Source organism: Chrysoperla carnea, chromosome 2 (genome assembly GCF_905475395.1).
Source record: "Chrysoperla carnea chromosome 2, inChrCarn1.1, whole genome shotgun sequence".
Lineage (NCBI taxonomy): Eukaryota > Metazoa > Arthropoda > Insecta > Neuroptera > Chrysopidae > Chrysoperla > Chrysoperla carnea.
The window spans coordinates 66,379,237-66,404,878 of NC_058338.1; the positions used below are offsets into that span (position 1 = coordinate 66,379,237).

General features: G+C 29.0%; 2 protein-coding genes across 3 annotated transcripts in view; one reads left to right on the forward strand and one right to left on the reverse strand.

Moving 5' to 3' along the window:
* LOC123292853 (protein crumbs) overlaps positions 1 to 17,004 on the reverse strand; it is a 40,789-nt gene extending 23,785 nt beyond the window's left edge. Inside the window, exons 1-2 of the mRNA XM_044873566.1 lie at positions 17,000 to 17,004; positions 16,873 to 16,901 (exon numbers count right to left, since the gene is read on the reverse strand). Coding sequence (XP_044729501.1) covers positions 16,873 to 16,901; positions 17,000 to 17,004 — 34 coding nt within the window. The remainder of the gene's footprint in view (positions 1 to 16,872; positions 16,902 to 16,999) is intronic.
* A 2,288-nt stretch (positions 17,005 to 19,292) lies between these two features.
* Positions 19,293 to 25,033, forward strand: LOC123291698 (cyclic AMP-dependent transcription factor ATF-6 alpha). Of its 2 annotated transcripts, none has more exons than XM_044872074.1 (6): positions 19,293 to 19,462; positions 19,541 to 19,671; positions 20,574 to 21,302; positions 21,862 to 22,007; positions 22,972 to 23,597; positions 24,732 to 25,033. In XM_044872074.1, exons 1-6 carry the CDS (start codon positions 19,381 to 19,383, stop codon positions 25,016 to 25,018), a joined length of 2,001 nt encoding a protein of 666 aa, XP_044728009.1. In that variant the 5' UTR covers positions 19,293 to 19,380; the 3' UTR covers positions 25,019 to 25,033. The 2 variants fall into 2 exon arrangements, with proteins under 2 accessions (XP_044728009.1, XP_044728008.1); XM_044872073.1 differs by having other exon boundaries at positions 19,297 to 19,462; positions 22,972 to 23,624; positions 24,738 to 25,033.
* Positions 25,034 to 25,642: the final 609 nt, after the last annotated feature.

The window sequence follows — 25,642 nt, forward strand, 5'->3', positions numbered from 1 at the left end:
TTAGTTTCTTGTTACAAAAGTTTGTTTATGAAATTTAGCACGTAAAATATATCAAGTATCATAAGTTTGACCTCCTTAGGCTAGGTAGTATGTGATCCGGTATTTTTTTTTGAATCTGTTTCTTGTGATTTTTATGTATTCATTTACAAATCGGGATAAGCCAAAAACTTCTAATCTAGAGCATATTTTCATAAACTTTCCGTAGAAAATGGAAACGAGACAGTCACCTTAAAGGTTGTTTTTTGGAATTTGATGAAATCAAATTCTCAAGTTCAACTTTTCAAAATTTGGAATTTTTAGTATGGTAACTTTGATTCAAAAAATATAGATATAGGGTTCATATAACGATTAAGTGAATATTTTTTGAGATATCACTTAAAATTCTGAAAAGTTTTTTATTTCGCCGAGTCTGCACATATCTTAACTAATCGTTAAATAAGCTGGATTATTTTTGATGATTATATGGGTCGAGGTAGGTAGATATCGAATGAAGAAATCGGTCAGGGATAACACATCTCGTACAGGATTTTAGTCGATATCTCAGAAAATACTGGTCCTATCGTTAAAATGAACCCTTTTTTTATATTTGTTGAGTCAAAATTACGATAAATAATAATTTTTATCAAAATTGGGTAGACAAAATTTTTCCGTTTTTTTGCATTTTTTAAGGGGGTTCAAAAATTGAGAAATTCAGGAAAAAATTTTTTCTCGAATATTGATAAAACTTGCTATACAGAGTAATTTGACAAAAAAAAAATACAAAAATCGGGTTCATTCAACGATTGAATGGGTATTTTTTAAAATATCCCTTAAAATTCTGTATGAAAAATTGTTTTAGAGTCGATTCTGGAGATATCTCAAAAAATCAGTTAATCGTAAAATGAAATTGGTTTTTACTTTTTTGGGGTCTTAATTACCCAAAAATAATCCAATAACACAAAAATCTATGTTCATTTTATAATTTAACGTCTTTATGAGATATCTGTTGAAATTGCTCCAAAATATCACCCCTTCGTATAGGATTTTAGTCCATATCCCATAAACTACTAGTTCAATCATCAAAAAGGCCTGATTTTTGTATTCTTTGAGTAAAAATTACTCTAGAAACTGGTTTTTATTTATATAAATCTAAGACTAATAGTTTAGCCAATTTTCTTGGTGGATGCATATTGAAAAAATCCAAAAAGTCTCCAAACGTTTTTGAGATATTATTCCATTCTAGGCACAATGATATATATATACCCGGTCGTGTTATATAGTAGGGGTAGATGCTGCAATTTATGTGCTAATTACTTAAAATAGTACTTGATTTTTGAAGAGGTAAGTGCTTCGATTCGTCTTTTTAGATCGGCTTGTACGATATATTATGTAGCTATTTAAATGATTTATTTGACTAGCAAGTAGCTAGTCAGCCATTCATTGATTGAATAATAAAATGTTGATTATTAAAATATTTTGGATTCATCAACTGTATAAATATTTTGAAAGTTTTTTGGTGCATTCAATTTAGTTCAGTTTTAATTTAATAGTTCAATATGAATTCTCCAACCTACACTCATTTACAACTCTATGAGTATGTTACCATCGTCTTACATACAAAAACATGCCTAATTAATTTCATGTAGTTTAAATAATTATATCATAACATTTTTATAAATTACATTCTATTTTACAAATATAGCAGATACATTTAAAATTACTACTTAAATATACAAAATTTCAACATTCTACGACTATTTGATGCAGTTTAAAATTGTTGCACAATATTAACTCCGAGTTCCCACGAAGGCCTTCATTCATACGCTGCGAATTTTTCCAAGACAGCTCAGATTTCGAGGTATTGACCAAAACTACAATTGATGATATTTTTAGGTTATATTGACCTTAATCTAAAGGACCTATTTTGATTTTTGTCAATAACTGCATTTTTCGACCTAAAAACTCAATGTTACGATTTTACGGAAATCGTTGATTTTGGAACCGGAAGTGGCAAAAATCGAGGTGAACAACATAAAAACTAATATCTTTCCCGGAATACATATATTTTTAGAGTCAACCTCCTATTCAAAAAACGGTAAAAATGGGCAATACCTGTGTCCCATTACCTTTAAATGTCTTTTCGTTGGCAGTAATTGATGTGAATGTACTCTACCTAAAACTTTTGTCTGAAAACTTTTTTGATCTGACCTCTCTGTTCAAAGCTAGACTCAAGAAAATCGAAATTTCCATGTCCAATTCAAATTTCTCGGGGAGCAAAATTATTAAAAAAAATCGTGATCAGCGCACAAAATAACTCCCTAGAATAACACTTTCATCCACTCACAAAAAAAAAAATTAACAAAATTTATCATGCGCCTGGGCTAAAATATTCATGTAATTATTAGGGAACTTCTACTTCAATATCAGATATCTACTTCAATAGGGTATTCTACTATTTTTGAAAAAGTACTTCAAAATGTTGATTTTGCTAAAAAAAAGCCACCAAAAATTTATTTCCGAAAAATACACACGCTTTCTTGCCAAAAACTTAAATAAAATTTTAAACCTTTTTTAAACTGTCAAAAACGCGGGCATCCAATTTGATGACGTAATATCGGTATCATTATACGAAATAACATAAACAAGCTTGACAGATATATTCATAGACATTTGATTATAATATAAATATAAATACTTATCTATGTATATATTATACCCAGCTGTCTAAACTGATGGTCTATGATTCATACCGCTATGACATCACACTAGGGCCAGCGTTTTAGGTCACGTGATATACAGTTTAAAAATTACGATTTTTAATTTTAAAATTATAAAAGAAAAATGTGCTTTTATGACTCGAAATCAGAATATTTAAGTATATTTTTACATAATTTTAACTTTTTTCAAATTTCGTAATTTATTTTTTACTAACGATAATACCCTATTATTTTATAAGAGATAATGCGAATTCGGATGAAAATATATTTTCTGATAACTATTTCGATTTAGTTATCAAAAGTCCCCTACAAAATTTTTTAATAAACTTTAAAAGTTTTCTTTCACAATGCTAAATGAGAAATTTTCCTTTAAAATTAAAATTTTAAACCTCACGAAATTTTTATCTGAGAAGAAAAAATTGGATTATAGAAAAATTAAATTAAAACAGAGTAAATTATTAAACGATTACAAATCTTATTGAATATATAAAGGTAAAGTATGTTGCTCTATAAATTAATAAAATTTACTCAATCAAATAATAATTTCCTGCGGTTTAAATTAATTTGTTTAAAATTCAATTCAGCGTATCTGATAGATCACCTTGTTTCAGCATAGAAGTACCTACATATATATATATATATATATATAACTATAATTGTTATAATTTGAACTAAATTATCCATCTTTCAATCACAATTACAATGTTATTACGTAGATAATAATATGCAAAAATGCAAATATGTGCAAAAAATGCGATTAATACTTCAGACTACAGAGAATTTTTTTCTGCAATAAAATACAGGATATTTTTTTATTATTTAAATACGTTCAGTATCACGTACTGAGTGTAAATGCACAAAATCCTTACAAAAATAGGCGAGGGAAGTGCCTCCATTTTAAGGAAAACCGTTTTAAGCTATATCTCCATAATCGTGCACTTTAGACCAAAAACGGTAATAACTTTTATTGTAGATAATTAAATTACCTACCTTTTTTTGTAAACTAATTTTTTTTTTTTTTGTATTACTAACCGTTTATGACTTATACGACTATGACGATTTACTTATTGACTGTTTGACCGATATGTCTTCTTATAAATTAACTTTTAAATTTACAAATTTCCTTAAACATTTTTTTCTAAAATTAATATTTATGACATCACTGTTTACAGTATGTATTAAATAGGAATATCAGTTATATATGTGTGACATGTATGTATGTGTAATGTGACAGAGTAATCAACACTGTCTACACATGGTATTTCAACAATTAACTCAGTGAATTGTTTGTTTTCAATTGTTGAAATTAATTTTAAATAAAAAAATTTTACCAAGTAAATAATGCAAATGTTATGCTTAGTGTAATCATTATTGTTTTTGTTATTCTTAGTATCAAATTATATACTAAATTGTGTAAATTATGTAATTTATCTGAATTTTATAACAAAGAAATATAAACAATTGAAAACAATTGACTGAGTTAATTGTTAAAATACCCTGTATAGTAAGGTTTAAAATCAGTGTTTGCATTATTTTGATTTTGAAGAATTTAAAAAACCATCACAATTATGGCATTTATTTGGTTTGCGAAAATTTTCATAAGCATTTTCTAGAATGTTCACAATACTGCTAGTTAAAGCTACCTGTAAATTTTCAACTTCCTATCTTTTATAGTTTTGGAGTTATTGGGCACCAAAGTTTTGTTCTAATTAGCGCCCCCACAAGAAAACAATGATATTTACGAAAAAATGTCTCAAACAAAAGTTGTTTCTTTTTTTATAAGAAATATTTTTTATATTTAAACTTTTGTTCTATCTCTAACTGTTTACAAGATCTAATGGACCTAAGACCCAATTGGCCTATGTTGCTCATTTACGGACTCGACTTAACTTAAGTCCTGAGCACGCTATATATTTCAGCTTGATATCTTTTTTCGTTTTTGATTTATCGCGTTGACGGGCGGATGGACGGATAATCGGTAATGGACTTATAAGGTGATTTTTAACATACCTTCATATATATTTCATATGTATAGGAGATAAAAATAATTTAATTTTGGTGATTTAAATGGAAGTTTGTTTCTTTAAAATAAAAGTGAAATAAACGTAAGAGAAGACCTTCGTAGATGTTCACAACGTTTACCCACCTTTTAACATTGTATTGCTTTCATTAGATTTATTTCATTATTTTTTTCAATTGTTTATTTAAACAATTGAAACTATCAATTTCTTGTTTAATCAGTCTTTCGGACAGAAAACAAAATAACAGAGTTACATTTTCAACAAGCAGCTAATTTCTCCATAAATGATACGATTGTAGCGGGAACAATTTTTGCTTTATCTTTGTACCAGCTCGAAGTACTGTACACATTTTCAGACAACCAGACAGACGGACAGACAGACAACCGGAACTAATTAGCTGGTTTTATGAACACTTATACCAAAATAGTATCAATATTTTTAAGCGTAACAAACTTGGAACTAAACTTAGTATATTTCATATACATGGTATAAAAACAGCTAAACCTGCTACCTGCATTTTTTGAATTATTATACCATGTATATATGAAATATATACATGGTATATTAAGTTTAGCCCCAAGTTTGTAACGCTTAAAAATATTAATGCTACGAAAAAAATTTTGATATAGGTGTTCATAGAATCACCTAATTAGTCCATTTTCATTGAGGTTAAGTTCGTAAATGAGCAACATAGGTTAATTGGGTATTGAGGTCAATTGGGATCTTGTTTACAAGTAGGACCCATCTTGTATACCGTTAGAGATAGAACAAAAGTTTAAATGTAAAAAATAAACAACTTTTGTTTGAAATATTTTTTTGTAAACATCACTGTTTACCCGTGAGAGCGCAAATTAAGTGCAAAAATATAGTTTGTATTATATGGGAACATCAGTTAAGTGTGTATTTATGCATGTTTGGCTCGCTTTCTTTACTTATATGACGTAAAAAAACACGATTGCGTGATCAACACTGTCTTTACATGGTATTTCTACAATTAACTCAGTCAATTGTTTGCTTTCACTTGTTTGTAGTTATAATTTTTATTTGTCCGCCTTTTGAATACAGTTTTCGGAGTTTTGGTTGTCCTACAATATCATCTTTAGTTTTACATCAAAAGTAAAGCAAAGATAATTAAAATATGTAAGATATGCAGCAATGCATTTTCATTTTCACATTTTTGCAATAAACTTTTAAATATTTAAAACAATAGCTCTCAATATTTAATAATAAATTAATAGTAAAACATGTTGTGGTTTATATGGCTTTTGCAGATTAGACCAATATCTTTCATTAAATTAAAAATATTGTATTCATTGTTAAACTACACTAATATTTTACTACAGGTTATATAGAAGTTAGGTACTCTTGCCCATAATGCACTAAATTACAGGAGTTATTTTATTATTTAAATAGTTTCAGTATCACATACTGAATGCAAATGCACAAAATTCTTACAAAAATAGGCTCCCTCGATAAAATTTTCTAGAATTAACCCACAGGCTGACAGATTAACAGACAAACACATTTTTCGAAAAGGGCGCTATTTGTTGCATGGTAGTAACTTCACTATATATGATTTTTTCTTAAATAGTATTCAACGAAATGCGATATTGTGTGATAAGGGGTAGGGGAGTTAAAAACTTAATGATGTCAAAAAATCAAGCACGTAGGTAGAAATGCCATTCAGGGGGGTTATCAAGTTGAGACTTGAAATTCATTCAGCAGGTTGCAAAAGGGAAATTTTCAACATGTATGTGTAAATTTCGGGGGGGGGGGAAGAGAGAGAGTTAAAGTGCCATTGTGTGACAGGGTCCTGGGGACTCCGATTCGGGAGCTTCTTCAAAATAATTTAACAAAATTTCATAGTACTTTAAAAAGTACTATAAAAAACCTTAAAGTATATGATATACTTTTTTCAAAAATTTTTCAGTTACTTTGCGTTAAATATTCCGAATTTCAATCGCCAATAGCTCGGACAGTGTTGACTTTTCGAAATATGTTTGAATGATACTTTTTGCTTAGAATTTATTCCTTAATTAGTTCCCATTGTCATTTTCAGCATAAATTTTTTCACCCCCGAGAAGGGGTGACCCCCACCCCCTCGGCAAGATTGCACAAATTTTTGTTTTTAACTTCTTTAAGTAAGCTTTAAACAATATAATCGAACAGTTTTTATAAATTTTCATCGACCATCCTTGGATTCTGAGCTTTCCGAACAAGCTCGCACAATTTTTTTTTAATATTTACTTTTAACAAGGCAGTCTAACAGTTTTTTTAAAGATTCATTGACTATCCCTGGATTCCGAGGTAAAAATCTAACGGATCTCTACTATTTCTAATTAATTCTAGTCTACAATATGATTTTCTCTACAAGTTAGTAAAAATGGAAATAAAATTTTTTTGATACTGTTGATTTGATTTTCCATTTTCATAATATTATTATAACGAATGATTTTTTGGATGGAGCCTCCTAATTTGATTTTGCCCAATGAATAACTTTGTACCACCTCAAAACAAAAAGAGATCATACAATTTTTTTTCGATTTTCGAAATGACAACAATATACTTTCTAACAAAGAAATTTAATAAAATAAGAGTTCTTAACAGTAATAAATAAATAGTAAAAACGGTTCTATTTGAATAATAAAATATTGTAGCATAAGTAATGTAAATAAAAATCATTCATACATAAAGTGAGTGTAACCATAATAATAATCGGAATCGATATCGATATAAAGATATTAAAAATACGTTGTTTTTGATTCCTAATTATTGATATCATTAAAACAATAAGTGTAACATTTATTTAAGTAGTAAAATTCACTTATAAATATTTATTTATCAGTTATTGCACATCACCCACTGAATCACTACACAAAGATTCACTAATTAACTTACTTAACTATAATAACTAACTTAACTCATTCACTTACTTTTATAAAATAAACAAATAAATTATTAAATTTTTATTATTATTACTGAAAAAAAAACAAGTGTTATAAATATTTAATGAAGATGAGAGTTGGGTTATTCAACAAATTTAATTAGCTACAAATTAATACCTAACAATATTTTAACTGACCTCATCTTACTTCCATATAAATATCATACACTTTTATTTCCCATCTATCCGACTGACAAGGTTTACAGCAGGAAAGGACCGTGTAAAGACCGTTTTGAATTCACCGCTATCACTGATGAAATCGTTAAAGAACCTTGTCTATGGAATTAAAAATAAACACCGAGGAGAAATATAGCATGCACATTGCGGCCGAAGGCAAAAAATACGGCCAAAATTCGAAGAAAAACAAGTTTCTAGATATTGCTTTTTCATCATTAAGTTTGCTATAGGGATAATATAAGAAATGAAAATCGTTCACAGTAACGCGACCCTAAAACCCTCCAAAACGATTTATAACTCGATTATAATTAATAATTTATGATATTTTACCCCAAAGGGTGGTCAATAAAGGGTGAAAGAGGTAAATTTTCGTAAATTTAACATAAAATTTGTAATCAGCTACCCCAAAAACCCCTGCGATTCAATTTTGGAGTGAATTACTTAAACTTTCAAATTTTGGTCGCATTTAAAATTTTGGTGCAGGGGGTGGCCGATAAGGGAGATGAAAGGGGCAAATTTCTGTACACTCGACATTAAATTTGTAATCAGCGATATTGTACATGATCTTAAAACCTTTGAAAACGATATATAACTCAATTATAATAAATAATGCATGTTATTTTATCCCAGGGGGTGGTCGATAAGGGGTGAAGGAAGTAAATTTCTGCAAATTTGACTTAAAATTTGTAATAAACGACAATAAAAACCTCTGCGATTCAATTTTCGAGTGAATTACTTTAATTTCGGTCGCACTGTTGATCGACAGGATTTTCAACAAGAAACTATGGTCTTAGTATCAACTTCAAAAAAATTGGTGACACAAATGACAACTTTTCCGGGTAATTGGATGAGTAAAAAAAACCATAGAACTTCACCTAAGATATTGAGGAGGCATTATACTTTGATTAAACCTGGAATAGCTTCGAATGTTTAAGAAAGCTAGATGAATTTTTTAATACAGCATCTCGAATGAGTATCGGCACAACCGAACGAAACTTTTAACCTTATCGAACCTACACCCGACATAATATTTCTAATAGCTACTGTCGATTTAGATGTGCTCCGCTGAGAAAAATGGCCCTCTCCCCTCTACAGATTCATAGGGGTGGGAGATTTAATAAGCAGGATTTTGTTACAAGAAAATAAAATTGAAAAATATGTGATGTCACAACAGGAGAAAGGGTGTTTCAAAAATGTTTTTTATCTCTTACGGTTTACAAAATGAGAGAGGGCCTACGGATAATTGACAAGATCAAATTGACTTATGTTGCTCATTTACGAACTCAACCTCACTTTTTACGTTCAGCTCTATATCTCTTTTCGTTTTTTGAGCCATCGTGTTTACAGACGGACAGACAAACAACTGGCAATGGACTAATAAAGAAATTTTATGAACACCTATACCAAAATTTTGTTCGAAGCATCAATATTTTTAAGCGTTACTAACTTGGAACTTAAGACAATATACCTTGACATATTTCATATATACAGGATATATGAAATTGTTATCGCATCCTTACATTTTAAGGAGCCCGTGTTCATTGAACATTGGTATCTACGTACTGTATGATAGATACGAAGAGTGTATAAAAATTAAACTTTAAAACACTAAGAAACGTTGATAATAAAAATAAAATTTTATTACACGTGAAAAATAAAAGTAACAAAATTTTGCTACATAGCCAAAATATAATAATACTGAGGTTTGTGGATAAATCAGTTTAAAATGTCTGTATAGTACAAGAAAATTAAAACATGACAACAATTTAAAGAATTCTAGGCTTGATTCGTCTCACGTTGGGGAAAACACATTTTTTTTCTTGCTTCGGGTGACACGACTCGATCATATTACTTAAAATTCATAATTCAAGGAGAAAAATATATCTACGCATATAAATTGTTAGACGTTTATACAGTGTGTCGCATTTAAGATGAAGACACCATCATATTTTCGTTATATGTAGGAATATCGATTTGAAATTTTGTACAGTTATACGTTTTTAACCCTTATACAGTTATAAGGGTGCTGGGCCACAATTTTTAAGATACTTAACTGAAATCTGAACTTTACCGATACCATATACCGATTTTCATGACAAAATTCTCATTTTTTAATTTTTTTTTAAATTTTGGTCCACAATCATAATCACAAGTTTATAAAATAATATATAATTATATTATATAAACTTGTAAAATTATTACAAGTTTATTGAATTATTTGAATACATAATACTGTTAAATTATCAATTTTTCCAGTTTTTACAATCCATAATTAAAATAGCTATATCTCGGTCAATTTTTAACCAAAAAATTTTTACAGCATACCAATTAAAAGGAAATTTAATATAATTTCTTTTGTTTGAAGCAATGACTGCTTATCTCTGCTCTATAAAAACACAAAAAATCGAAATTCTTCGAAAGTCTTTTTTCCCCTGTTTGTTTCAACTGTTTTGGCATGAAACAATTTTATTTTTAATTTTTGAAAAATACTAATACGATGGAAAAAATTATTCACAAAAAGTTTTATATAAAATTCATTGAAATTTTGCTTAGTTTACGAGATATTTGGGAAAAAATACAAATAGTCCTTTTTCACCCCTATCTTCAATTTTCACTCTCTAATTTAACAGCACTCCACTGTTTTTCCTTCTTAAATAACCTATTGAACGATTCCTGCAATAAAAATCGTGAACGCTATATTTCCTTATTGCCCTGTTTTTAAGACATAATCAATAGCATAGGTATTAAAAAAAAATACTTATACTTTTTACGACTCGTTTCCTGAAAAAACACATTCGATATTGAATTGTTATTTGTGACAAAATTTGATTTTTATTAACAATCGATCGGTCTAGCCCCTAAATGATTTTATTATTTTGGATATTAATAAAAGCCTAGGTAAAATGATTTCATACACACCCGGTATATTTATTTATTGTATTGTCTTCATTTATTATTACTCCCGTCAAATTACATGAAATTTCATATGATTTACTGATGTCCATCTATGCCAAGTTTTAGCTTTTAACCTGTATAATAAAAATTTTCACATGCGCAGAAAAGAAAAGGTTAATTTCGAAAAAATCAATCATTTTCCACGTTTTTTCAGAAATTTTTGCATTTTACTCGAAAACTATACGTTTTAGAGAAAAAATACATTAGCCTAAAGTTATTAGGCGTTAAATTCTGAATCGATTTGTATATAGTAACTTTTTTTTGTCAAAAAAATCGATATTTAAATGAAGTTTTCTGCGTTCTTTTATTGATTATTCAAAAACAGGCATTTAAGGAAAAAACTTTTCAATTGATTTGAAAACTGCAGAAAAACGCAGAATTTTATTTAAATATTGATTTTTTCAAAAATACGAAGATTAGAAGCAATCAAAATATTCAGATCGCGATTGGTAGGAAATTTTATGCTTAACAACTTTAACTAGAAGTATTTTTTTCTTTTAAATGCATAGTTTTTAAGAGAAATTAAACAAATCACCAAAAAAAGGAAAAATTGTACTTTAATGTTGATTTTTCAGAAAATATGAAAAATAAGAAAAAGTGTATATCTAGAAAATCTTTCGTAAATTTTACGCCCGATAACTTTGCACTGGTCTATTGACCTATTTTACAAGCTTTTATTTAGTTTCGCCTTTCCCATTGTCTGTTTGTGTGTAATCAAATCTTGCAAGTCAAATTTGATCCACTTCCCGGTTTCCGATTAAGCTGAATGCATGCACATTTAGTTTGGATGACAATGCCTGATAAGGTTGCGGCGTCCTAATTTTCCCATCGCTTTTAGTACAATAAAAGCTTGTCCCTCAAAAAGTAAGTTTATTAAAACTTTTTTTCTTAAAATGCATAGTTTTCGAGTAAATTGCAAAAAGAAAAAAATGTGTTTTTTTCTGCACACATGATAATTTTTACTCTACAGGTAAAAAGCTAAAACTTGGCATAGGTAGTGGCATGGTTGCCTCCAAAATTCAGTAAATATCACCTAATTTGATGGGAGTATATGTTGAGATAAGTGATTTGATCAGTATATAGAAGTTAAAACAAAGAAGATAAACCACCGCAACACATATAAGGTGGTAAGGTAATTCCGCAGATTCATTTAGATTCAAGGGTACCTACATCTAGCTACAATTATAAAGGTAAAATAGATATTTCTTACATATTACTAGCAGACCCGACCACGCGTTGCTGTCGCTAAGGTACTTGTTATATTACATTGTAGTAAACTATTCAAGGGGAACGGTAGGAGGACTTCAGTGATGAAGACCAACATGCGTTTTTACATAGATGCCATTTGTAAAAAAACATGGCGACCTCCATGACTGATTTTATACAACCATTATCCGTTAATACAATGAAATTATTATTTACGAACGAAGACGGAAACGTTAAAGCTGGTATAAGAATCCACTGGATTGGGATTTGAAAAGGAAGGACTTTGAACACGATTGATCGAAATTTTCTTTAACAATAATACTTATTATTTTGAATTATAAATACTTTTAATTTCAATTTAATTTAGCACTAAGTGGCGCACAATATTCGATTCGATGGTTTTCCTACACGTGAACATGCAACATATAGTTGCCCATGAGAAAAACATGGATTTATAAAATTGTGCATTATATGAAACGTTTGTATTTTTAACATAGAGCCATCTATTGAGTACTTAATCCAGTCAACAGATATTGCCATCTGTTAGAATCGTTAACAGATCTAATCGCTAACAGATAATTGTGACCGTCAAATAATTTGCAATTAAAATATAATAATTTGCTATAAAATATTAATGCGACTATAAATTGAGATGTAAGCTATCCTCCTTTCTTTCAAGTTGGGTCAAATTGCACACGGTGTGCAAATCAAATTTAAAATCGGTTCAGTAGTTTAGGAGTCCATAGCGGACAAACAACGTGACACGTAATTTTTATTTATAAAGAAGATTTAAACATATTATATACTTTTTATGCCCCCCAAAATATGTAATATAAAACAATATATAATTTATTATATAACTTTAATCCAACATTTTTAACAGTTAGCAATATTAATTGTCTATCCGTGAATACACATTAAAAATAGTTCGTAAGCCACGGAGTTTCATCAATAAGGTCTTTTTTTCCCGTAATTAAGTGCTTCTTATTGTAAGATGCATTTTTTTTAATGGGATTTTTATTTTTTCATGTTTTGTGGGACTGTAAAATAGGCATGGTAATCTGAGATCGATTAGCCAAAGAATCGATTTTTCAAACTAAAAAAATTGATTTTTAAAATCGAAAAATAGTACAGAATCGGTCCTACAAAATCGAGAAAGTTTTATTAAACAGTGAGGTTATATAAAATTCACTAATGTTATTATATTATTTTCAGAAATGTTGCCACTCTTTTTCTCAATGTTAATTTGGAAACTTTTTTGTTGTGTTATTGCTTACTTGTTCTACTCAAAAAAAAAAAAAAAAAAACAACAAACAACAAAAAAACAAAAATAGGGGGATATTCTATTTAGGATATAAAAAATTACTCAAAAGTACTTTTTTTTCCCAAAACATTTCCTAATATACTATTTCCAAGAAAAATTTTGGTGTCAAAAATTTTATTTAAATAAAAATACTTTCTTATTTCCTGGAAATAAAAATTTTGTATGATCAATATGCAAATCTTTTTTAATTTTTTTTTATCCTCATAAAAACTTAATTTAATGATTAAGGTTGATCGTAAGGTTGACAGTACACTGCAATTTACATTTTTTTTTAAATTTAGATTTTTTAGCATTTATTATTTTTTAGCACAAGTAATCGGATTAATGTAATTGTTTAATTACTAAAAACAATAAATAATCGTTTTTTAACTCTTAAAATTTGTTTGTGAATTAATTTTTTATAATTTTAATGAATGTAATTTACGAAATTTAATTTATAAAAGTAGAAGTTTTAAATTTTTAATCTACAGGCGGTGAGTGAAGCAATATTATCGAAAATTTATGCGATTATTCAATTTTTGGTATTCAGTACATGATTAATTACATGAAAGCCCTTTATTGGATTATAATAACTTTAAGTTTTTGAAACAAATTTTTTGTAAATTTTTTTAGTACTTACAAGTTGATTTTATTTAAAGAAGAAAAAGTTTTACTCTGAAGAATGATAAGCGTATGCAAAAATTTAAAGATGTGACTTTAGCGCTTCCTGAGTTATTTGATTTAAATTTAGGGAAAAAACCAGTGAAAAGAACCATCGACTGAGTTAATTGTTAAAAAACCCTGTATAAAAAGTGTTGAATGTCAGTACATGTATTATTTTTAATAAATTAGAAGAGTTTAAAAACCTAACACAAGTATGGCTACCTTTCGCCCATTTATTCGGTGTTCGAAAATTTCGTAAATACTCGAAAATATTTTTTACATTTAAGATTTTGTTCTATCTCTAACGCTTTATAAGATGGGTCCTGCGGACCCAATATCCAATAGACCTTTTCGTTTCAATTACGATTCATTATTCATTATTGTTTCGGACAGAAAGTAATAAGTTGGACAAAGATACAAGATATTTCATTTTATCATATTAGTTTTTTAACAAACTGCCCAAAACAAAAGATAGTCACTTTTTACGAACTTAAACTCACTTTTTACGTCCTGATCATACTATAAAAACTTCAAATTGATATCTCTCTTCGTTTTTGAGTTATCGTGATCACGGATGGAAGGACGGATAACCGGAAACACCGATACCAAAATTTTGTTCATATCATTAATATTTCCAAGCGTTACAAAAGACTACGTTACGTTAGGACTTAAATTAGTATACCCTGTAATTAGGGGTATAATAGGTATAAGTTTTAAAAATTTTTTTTTACTTCAATCGACGTTCGTTATCGAGCCAAAAAAACGTGAAAACAATTTTTAGATAACATAATAAACTACGAAAATATGAAGGATTTAAATGTACAGATAGAAAGAGAGGAAAATAGCACGCAGTGACGTCATAACTTGCAACTGTCATGGAGACTACATTTCAAAAGTTGTTTTGCGACATCAGTGCAAAGGCCTATTACAACCTTAAGTGGGACATAAATAATTTTTTACTTTTCGAATGAAAGACTCAACCTTAACTCTTTATCTATCTAGTTGTTAGTGATATTGCGAATTCTCTTTAATAAAATTAATTAATTATAATTAATTATAGTGTTATCATTCATTAATTATGTAGGTGTTATTATAAATAAACAATTCAAAGAATGCCATTTATCAGAATAAACTACATTTATTTGTCAAAAACGTGATAATACGATTAATTTTCATCCGATTCGATCGCTACAAATTCTTTAAAGCTGATTAAAAAATTGCATTTATGAAAATTCAGCAAATTGTTGTATAAAGCTGATTTTTGCTGATAGGGATAGATTTTTTTTTTTTCAATTTAAATGGTGAATTATGTTATACTTTGACAATATAAGACAAAAAGAAAGAATAAAATTTCGATATGTGGAGTATTATGGAGTATACATGATATTGAAAATTTGGTTTAATTATTTAGCTTTCGATATTTCGAAAACCAAGGCAGATATCGAAAAATTATATTCTTATTTTTCGTCTACATTCATGAAGTTATAAAAATTGAAAACAAACAATTGACTGAGTTATTTGTTGAAATACCATGTATACAAAGTGTCGATTACTCTGTCACATTACATATACATACATGACACACATATATAACTGATATTCCTATATGTATAATACATACTATACAATTTGCGCTCTCACGGGTAAACAGTGATGTTTACAAAAAAATGTTTCAAACAAAAGTTTGTTTATTTGATAAGGAACATTTTTTACATTTAAACTTTTGTTCTATCTCTAACGGTTTACAAGATGGGTCCTACGGACTCAAGATCCAATTGATCTATGTTGCTTATTTACGAACTCGACGTCACTTTTTACGTCCTAAGCACGCTATAAAAATTTGATATCTCTATTGGTTTTTGAGTTATCGTCATGACAGACAGACAGACAACCGGAAATAGACTAATTGGGTGATTTTATGAAAACCTATACCAAAATTTGGTTCAAAGTATCAATATTTTTAAGCGTTACAAACTTGGGACTAAACTTAGTATACCTTGGTATATTTCGTATACTATGGTATAATGATTTCAACCCCAAGACTAAACTTGCTTGGCGCTCGTACTACCTTAAGTAAAAAAAGGGATTGAATTTTAAATTAAAATAAATTTCGAAATTTCACATTTTCAAATGCATGTTTTAATTTACAAAAGGCGTGCAAAATTACAAAATTGCATACGTCAACGTATATTATTAAAAGATGTTCAATTTACAAATATTTAAAATTTACAATCGAAAAAAATTTTTTGTTATTTTGTTTTAACGATTTTACTTGTGCCTGGTTTTTTAAGATCAAATAGCTTAACAAAAATTTGTGCTGAGTCTACTCATGTACTCGTCAAATAAATTTGATTTTTGAATTGTTCTCAAGGTGGGCACAAGAAGTGAGGACTAAGTCTGAGTACCCATTTGCGGAAGCCTAATTTGCGATACCCTTATGGTATACCACCCTTATTATTATTACCCTATACATATCAAAAACTTTTGATACGTGAAATACGAAGCACTTTTATTAATATAATTTTGTAATGGTCAGAGGTATCAAAAACTATTATAAATTGCTAAAGAACTAAGATTACAGATAAAAGTAATAGGTGTTTTAGCGGTTACTGATATGTGATCTGGACACAAAACAGGTGTTCTAATCTGTATCTAATTACAATGCCTGACAAACCGATATTAACAGGTTAGATGTCTAAAATGTCAAAATCATTTCAAAACTAATTTTATTTATTTAAGCCCCCAAGTTTTATATAAACAAATTTTTGTATAACATGATGGTTATTCATATTTGTTAAATCTGATCACAATAATTAAAATTTTTATTGTTATTATAAATAAAAAGAAAGCAGTGAAGCGTACACGTTCAAAAGTTACCTTCAGTAATGTAATTTTTAAAAAACTTACCTATCAAAAAAATATGTATTTTTCTTAAAGCTGTCATTTTATTTGAATATAAATATTATAAAACTATTATTAAAAACAAATAGTTCATTACAAAACTAGCTCTAGCCATTATTAATTACAACACAACATCATATTAATATTAGAAGACACATTAAAAAAAAAAATATTTTTATTTCCAGGTGATTCACTACAAGTGTTTATATGGTACTGTTTATATCTATGGTACTTAAGTATGCACAAATACAAGTATACAAAACTATAAACTACATCTAAAATTGACATATGAATATATGATCACAGATTATAAAACAACTAGATGATGGTCAATTAGCAAGGTTGTTGTCACTGGTACCATGGCGTTACGTCATTGACGTAGGAGCAGGTGGAACGTAGGAGGGTTAGATAATGATCGTTAAAACGATCATTTGTTCGTATCATTCAAAATAAATTGTATAAAATATTACTTAGCCTATATAAAATAATATGAATTTAAATTTTCATATTCATTAAATATTAGTAAAATTTAAATTTTTAACTCGATTATGAATTGATATTAAAAAATCTAAATAACAATCTTTTGCACTTGTTATATCATTATCGAAACTTGTTACATTATTCAAACACTAGATGACCAGTTATCGTAATATTATTCAACAGGCGCCATTATAATTTTAAATTTAATCGTTAAATAACAAATAACAAAATGATTCATTTGACTTCTGAACACTGAGTAATACGCAATTTATCAAATATAATAGTTGGAGCTCATAAATTTCGCTGAACCACGCTTAATACTACAACCATTAACCAAATAAAATTCATTTAAATTTGCTCAGTTCGCTTAAGTCTGCTCAAAAGGCAAATAAACCAATGCCATTGACGCAGACGGAAGTGGATCCGTTCAACTCTATTCGGATCACCTTAAACTCGAAAGAACACAATGATGGAAATAAACCGATAGTAGAAGTTGTCAACAAATTATCATTATCGGTTGAATGCATTTATATAGATAAATGTTTAGTCATTATTGTGTTTGATTGTTAATCAATTTAATTTTTATCTATAATAAACAATTGTTAAAAAAGTTCATATTTCTACGCCTGCGCAAATGATAGTTACTACAAATGTGTAGGTGATACTTACGCAGGAGTAAATGGTTAATGCTAGACTTGAATTTCATTTAGATCACCGAAAATTGTAAAAAGCAACGACTTTTGTCTTCTATTTAAAGGTTTATTAGGAAAGTAAATAAACAATAAATTAAAATCTGGTTATCTTCTCAAGTTTATTCAAATGAAATTATAATATTTTTGAAATTAAAACTTGTTATCAAATTGTTATTCAAAACAATACCTTATCATATCATAAATAAATATGATAATTAATTAAAATTAAATCAACATGACCCACCTTTTATTAATGTAAAAATTTAAAAAAATGGCAAATTAACGCATTATATTATGGTTATGATCCCACAATTCAAAGGAATTAAAAGTCATCTCGCTTAGCCCATATCAATTTAATAGTCTCATAACACAATTAATTTCTTATGTAATCTCTATTTCTATCTATCTATATATTATAAATACGAAAGTAAGCATGTTTATTTGTTTGTTTGTTACGCTTTCATTTCTGTAAAAATAGTCAATATAAAATATTTCACGGCCATCTTTTCTGATATACTCATTGAATAATTACGACTATTATACATTTAAAAAAATAGAAAAACATACATATATTTTACCTGTGTAAAACAATCCTTACCATTATTTCGAGTGTTATAGGAAGGAGATAAGCGAGAGCAATCTTTATCAATATTTACTTTTAAACCCAACGAAGCGGGTGGGTATCACTCTAGTTTATAATATTTGATTAATAATGGTGGAATATTAACACTAATTAGTTTTAATATTTTAGATAAGATACACCGGAGAAATTATTTTTGTGTTTGAAATAGTGAATCCGTTTATAAACTTACCCTTTATTCTCTTATTCGATGTATTTGTGGAAATTTCCTATTTCGAATCTGTTACGGATGCCATATTAGTTATAATTTCTGGTATTCATTATTAATGCTTAATAGTTTTAGATATGATTAATAAACAATTTTATTAAAATTATATATAATTATATAAAATCTTTTTCATCGAATTACTTAACGTTCGAATACAAAAATATTTATGTTTTGAGACTGTCTTGAAGATTGAAATAATTAGAATAAATAAATGCCTAGTTACCTTACGTATACACTGTCGACCTTACTATGGGACCTCACAATCTATTTCAGCGCTGAGTTAAAAATTTTTTTGTGATAACTCTATACTATTATATTAATCTATGGATTTGTGTTTTTTCTGTGCATTTGACGTGTAAGGTAAATAGATAAGAATTAACCAAATACGCCATGAATTAAATTAAATTTGAAGATAAAGTTAAATTGAATTTGAACTGTGCAATAAAAAGATTGTAAATAAATGTTTATTGCTTTTAAATAGCGTGTTATAAAAAATGCCAACAGATTTTGAAATTGATGATTTTGGCAATGAAAAAACAACGTACGATGTTTTTAATTGTGATGATTTCTTAAAAGGTAAATTGTTGACATTTATAGTTGTAATATCAGACAATGTGCTTTACACCGGCATTTATGTAAATATTTATGTTTTAGATAATTTGGATATGGATTATGTGTACGACGAAGAACTATTTCAAAAAATTACCAATGAGATTGAAATACCATTGTTTGATTCGGACAACATTCTCCTGCGAGATGCAACTCCAAACGAAATCTGGAGTGAAGTATGTGTTTTGTGAATAGTAATAAATTGTGATTTCTCAATCGAATATTTCGACAAAAAATTATTTCTTAATAATGTGCAGATTTACTAAGTGTATCTGTGTGGGTGATTGTGTTATTTTCTTATGCGAGAACTAGTAGATTACTGTTCCTAGAGTGATATAATTCCAAGGTTATAATAATCTTAGAAGTCATACAGGTTGTATACATTTATATCAGATTTTCTAGGACTATTATCTTACACAATCGTGCAGAGCGTTTCCCAAGTTCAGTTAGTTGAGTTGAATTAGTAATTGCGTGTTTAATCGATAGATTCAAAAGAAACCCCGAAAGAGGACAATTAATAACTTCGACAAGAATAATTTGTAATTGACAAAAAACTAAGACACTATAAATTTAGCTGAATTTTGAAAAGTCTTTCAGAAACCTCTTTAGGCTTTTTAGCTAAGAGATATTGTTCGAAGGTCGCTCTGTGAAAAGTGTAGTTTGACAACAAAAACAATTCGCTAAGGAATACATTTTTTTCTTAGCATTCTCCATTTGATAGGCGGATGTAAGGTAATTCGTGAGGTATCCCGAAAGCATTAGTTTAGAAGTTTGTGTTTAAAGAGCTCGTATACTGCGGCCGGTTTGATCTATTGTACCTTCATTCCTTCAAAGTGTTCCAGCATTTTTTTTTTGGTGAGATTTAGAACAAAACATGCAGCATTCAACGACAATAAGATTTACAAAAAAATAATTATTGAATGCCATTCATTATATATACAGGTTATTTAAACAATTTACTATGATAGTTTTTATATTTCTTGTTTGTATGATTTACGATTATGAATAAAAGAGATTTAATGTAATTTTTGTTCAGCAAAACTGCCTTGCAATATTAATCCAGTTATGTTTGTTTCAGGCGACTCAATTCCAAAACCCCAGTGAAACTTATAATAATTTAACATGTCATAATAATATACAATCTACAGTTCCAACGGAATCTAATGGAACAGCAACGTACTCAATAGAAACTTCTAGTACTCATGAAAATGATACAAATAGTATAAATAGTCATTCACCAACTCCCTCATTATCGGGCAGCGATAGTTGTTCAATAAATGATCCAAACCTTAGCTATAATGTAATTAACTTAGAAACGCCACCAATATCACCTCCAAGAAATACTAACACAAATCAACCAATACTAATCAACAGTAACGGTGAATTATATCGAATGATCTCATTTGAACCAACTACAGACCTCGACAATACCACGTTTAGTACAAATACAATACATACGCAATCAATAAAAATACCAATAAATACATCAAGACCTAAAACACAAATGAAAAATAATGTCAAGCGTAGTGTTTTATTTCCAAAATCATCTCCAACAACCAAACCGTTATTGAACAATACATCAGCTAATGATGTACAATTATTTACGACGACACCTGTAAATCATCAATCACCAATTGTAATGAATGTTGATGGATCAGAAGTTGATCCAAGAATGTTTAAACGTATGCAACGTATGATTAAAAATCGTGAATCGGCGTCTATGTCACGGAAACGTAAAAAAGATTATGTGGTATCTTTGGAGAAACGATGTGAACAATTGTCAACTGAAAATAAAAAGTTACGAATGGTAAGATTTAATTGTATTATGTTACTGCTAATCACACCACTTTCGTTTAGAAATCATGCAAAGTTTATTATCTTTTTATATGATCTTTGTTAGTTCATTTGGCACAGACGGGCTTTACTCGCTCGAATCTAGTATAAATTGCAATAGTAGCCTGCCCATCAGTGTAAATTGTGGCTTTCCTTATATAACTGATTTGTCATTTTCATTTATTATTGCTTGAATTTTGACTTGTAAAGTGCTGCAACCATCTTTCAATTTTATGATTTTTAGATAAACATCACTCTGGGCAAATATTTGCTTCTTGTAATATGTGAATATGGGTCGAAATAATTCCTGGCATGTAAATTTTCTATTTGTTACGTTAGTAAACTTGAGTATATTTAAAAATGAAAATCTTCCTGTGGATTTTTTCTTCAGGCGATTATTACAGAAAATTATATAAGCTTCTGAAGGAGAGTTTTATTGCCTGTTTTAAAACTTTGACATTCTATATTCGGAAAATTCAAATTTTTAAGACTTGTATTTATTTTGAATTAATTTGATTATTTGTCTTTTTTAGGAAAACAATTCGTTAAAACAAATAGTCGCTGGATTCCAAATGAATTGTAAATCAACAGTATTGAGTTTCAATAATATTTCTAGTAAAAACACCGCCATCTTATTGGGAATGTTATTAATGGTTTCTATTAATATTGGTTCTTTCAGGTGAGTTAAAAAATTTTTAATTTAAAAAATATCCACAAACAATCTATAGCGATCTAGTAACTTTAAACATTGTATCATAAACAACATTCTGTGATTGGTATGCTATTATACAGGGTGGGCCATTTAAATTTATTATGTCTAATAGCTTGTTTTGTAGTTAACAAATCAAAAAACAACTCAAACAAAAGTTGCAGGACCTAGTTCTCCAGGTTGCTTTAATATCAATTAAGATCCTAAAAGGTAAGAGCTGGAATAACACTTTAAATTAGAAAGATGATCCTTATATAAAACTAACATTTTTATTTAAAACATTTTTTCGAAAATCGTTAGCTTTCGGAAGAAATGAACTTAAAAATATGTCATTCATGAATTTAATTAATCAAAAAAAAAAAAACAAAAAAAATACGCTAGCTTTGAAAAAATGTTTTAGACAAAACTTATCAAGGATAATAAAGGTAATTCGGCTGTGTTAATAACTTTTAAGTCCAGGTAAATTTTAAGATCATTTGAATCAATTTCAAGTTACTTTGACCTAGAATATTAGGTCAAATGTCCTCCATTGCCTTTAAGAACTTTTGGCTGAAGCATTTTTCTGTAGCTAGCGTATTTTCTTTCGATAAAATGCAATAATGAAAAAATGTTTTAAATAAAAAATGTTAGTTCTATATGAGGATCAACTTTCTAATTTAAACTGTTATTCTATCTCTAACCTTAAGGATCTAAATTGACAATTCTTGCAACCCAGAGGTCCAATGCAACTAAGTCCAATCTGATGTCAGAACATGATGTACTCCATGCTATTAGCCATAATATATTAAAATGGCCCATCCTGTATACCTCTGGGCCTACGTGATTATTAACTTTTAAATTGTAAATGTTCCTTCCATCGTGGCCGTATATTTGGATCATCAAATCTTTTCTAATTGAAAACCAAGGTTAAAACATAAAGTATTATTATTTTTAGGAATCTACTATTCAGAGATATTTCAAATGAAGATTTAACTCCGAATCCCAGCATAGATATTGATTTAAACGATTTTCATACACGACATTTATTGAATATAGCGGACATTCCAAATCCTAATGGATTAGGATTGGGGCTAACGAATGAAGAAAATCCTACTAAAAATGATTTAAAGTTACAGAAACCGACATATACAAATACCAGTTGTCCATTATCTGTAAATCAAACAGAAAGTATACGTTTAGCGTCAGAACTTCGTAAATTCATTGGTGATCCATTTTACAATATTACACATATTTATCAAAGACGTAATTTAAAATCACGTTTAAATTTACGTGACTATGAGTTCAAACGAAGTAAGAGATATGCAAATGAACATCAAATTAAAGCAAAATTAAATAAATTGTATTCGTTATCACGAAGAAATCGTAGAATCGCAGCTGGTACAGAAGATATGCAAATTTATTCGTTTGGACCACATTTAGATTATACGCGATTCTTTGATCGTATTAATTTACGAGATGATACTTTTTATGTGATATCGTTACGAGGAGATCATATGCTTATACCAGCAATGAATCACAATAAAACTTCTAGGCCTAAGATGTCACTTCTGATGCCTGCACCAAATAATCAAGGCAAACATAAAAATGGTAAATATTTGTTGTATTTTTTTGTTTTATTTTACATCAAATGTAATCCAGGAAGTCTTGAAAAAATCAAGATAAATTTGATTCAAAAGTAAGAAAAACATACTCAAGCATAATTACATGATTTGGCGATTAGTTGATTCGTCTGATATTTTATCCGAAGAGGGAACAAGAATCTAGATTATCATATTTTGCACGATATCATATTTTGCAAAAATTAATAATAAAACGTAAATAGGGTGCCGCATATGATCCCTAGCATTTAGTTCAAGCGAGGCCGAAATCCCACAGCTTCTTCGCCAGAATATCTCCCAAGATTGAAGGATCCAAGTTTTTGGACCCAGAAATTTGGAACCTGGCAATCTGGATTTCTGCAGGTGCAAATATTATGAATAGCATTTATGAAGGTTTCGGCGTCCTCTATACAGGCCCTACAAGTGGGATCATAAGAAATCTTCATGTTATGAAGATGATCGTTCAATTGACAGTGCCTTGCCAAGAGTCCCGCTACCTTTATCAACTGTGCGCCAAGTTCCAGTAATCAAATTAAGCTTTTCGTAGTATTCTTTGATTCGATAAATTACGGAACATTTTGCTATAGGAATGAATGGCTCAGATGAAAGAGGCGTTTGAGACGACCGTCCGCTGCTTCATTCCCTTTAACGCCAGAATGACCCGGTACACAGATTAGCCTGATTGTGTAATTCAATGCCAGGATATTCACTTTCTCGATAAATTCATAGACTATCCTCGATTGGATTCTTGGCGCCTCATAGACCCCCAAGGGAGGCCTGATCAACTGAGAAGATGCTGATATGTGCACCACTGTTACCTCTCATGTTATCGATCTGGGCACCTCTCAGCATGGCGAAGATTTCTGCTTGAATAACCGTCGTATATTGACTAAGAGGAATCGATTCCTTTATTCTAGGTTCATAAATCTTCGCATCACAAAGATCTCCGATCCTTGACCCCTCCGTACAACATTAAGACCCGGGAGGAGAACAGTTGGGTACACCTTCCCGTGAAGAATGAGATCGATCATTCTGCACCATTTTCACAAGTAGGGTCACAGTTTTGCAAGAGTAAATTAAATAAGAAATATTTTGATTTCAGAATCGTTTTCAACACCAAACAATCATATAACATTAGTCAAAATCGATTGTGAAGTATTAAATACGAATTTAGTACATGTCAATCAGAATTCAATACCACAACATCTACGTGCATCATTCCAAAATCAAACACAAACCTACAATTTGAATACATCAACACCATCTACAACAGCAAATATTACAATAACAAGAAAACCTAAAAGAAATCGATTATATAAACCGTATTTTATTAGAACAACCGATGATGATTTAGATTTAAAAAGTTTTGGACCATTCCCTTAACTTCGAAATGAATAATTAATAGTACCTATTTAAGATTTTTTTTATATTAATTGTTTTGCATTTGTATTGATTTTATTGTTGAAGTGTTTTTTTATTTTAAATAGTATGAAATTAAAACTTTTTATTATAATAGATCTAAAAAATAAACGTATGTGCAATAGCTGATAAAGCATTAACATAATTGTATGTGTAGATTTATTATGTTTGATATCTAATAAACTTTATTTATTAAGTTAGTTAGAAGTTTATGATTTTACCCAATTTTCACCTCATTTGTAATAAAGAACTAGGTGGAATACCCATTTCTGCCTAGCTTACGAATTCCTCTAAATTATAAGATCTGACAATCGCTAAGATAAACAATTAAAAGATAAACAAGAACTGCGTAGACTTAAGAGATTTTTTTAGATGAAAAGGTAATTTTCATAATCTTAGGAAGTTTTCGGTTGGCATTGAAGTATGTTTTGAACATGCCGATTGCATTGGTATATGTGAACGTACTTTTAAGCCAATCGACATGCAATGAATTGACATGAACATTTCCATTTTCCTTGTCTCCGGATCGATTTAGATCTTTAACGAATTGAAGCTCTTTCAGATACCAAAAGCATACTGGCTGAAACA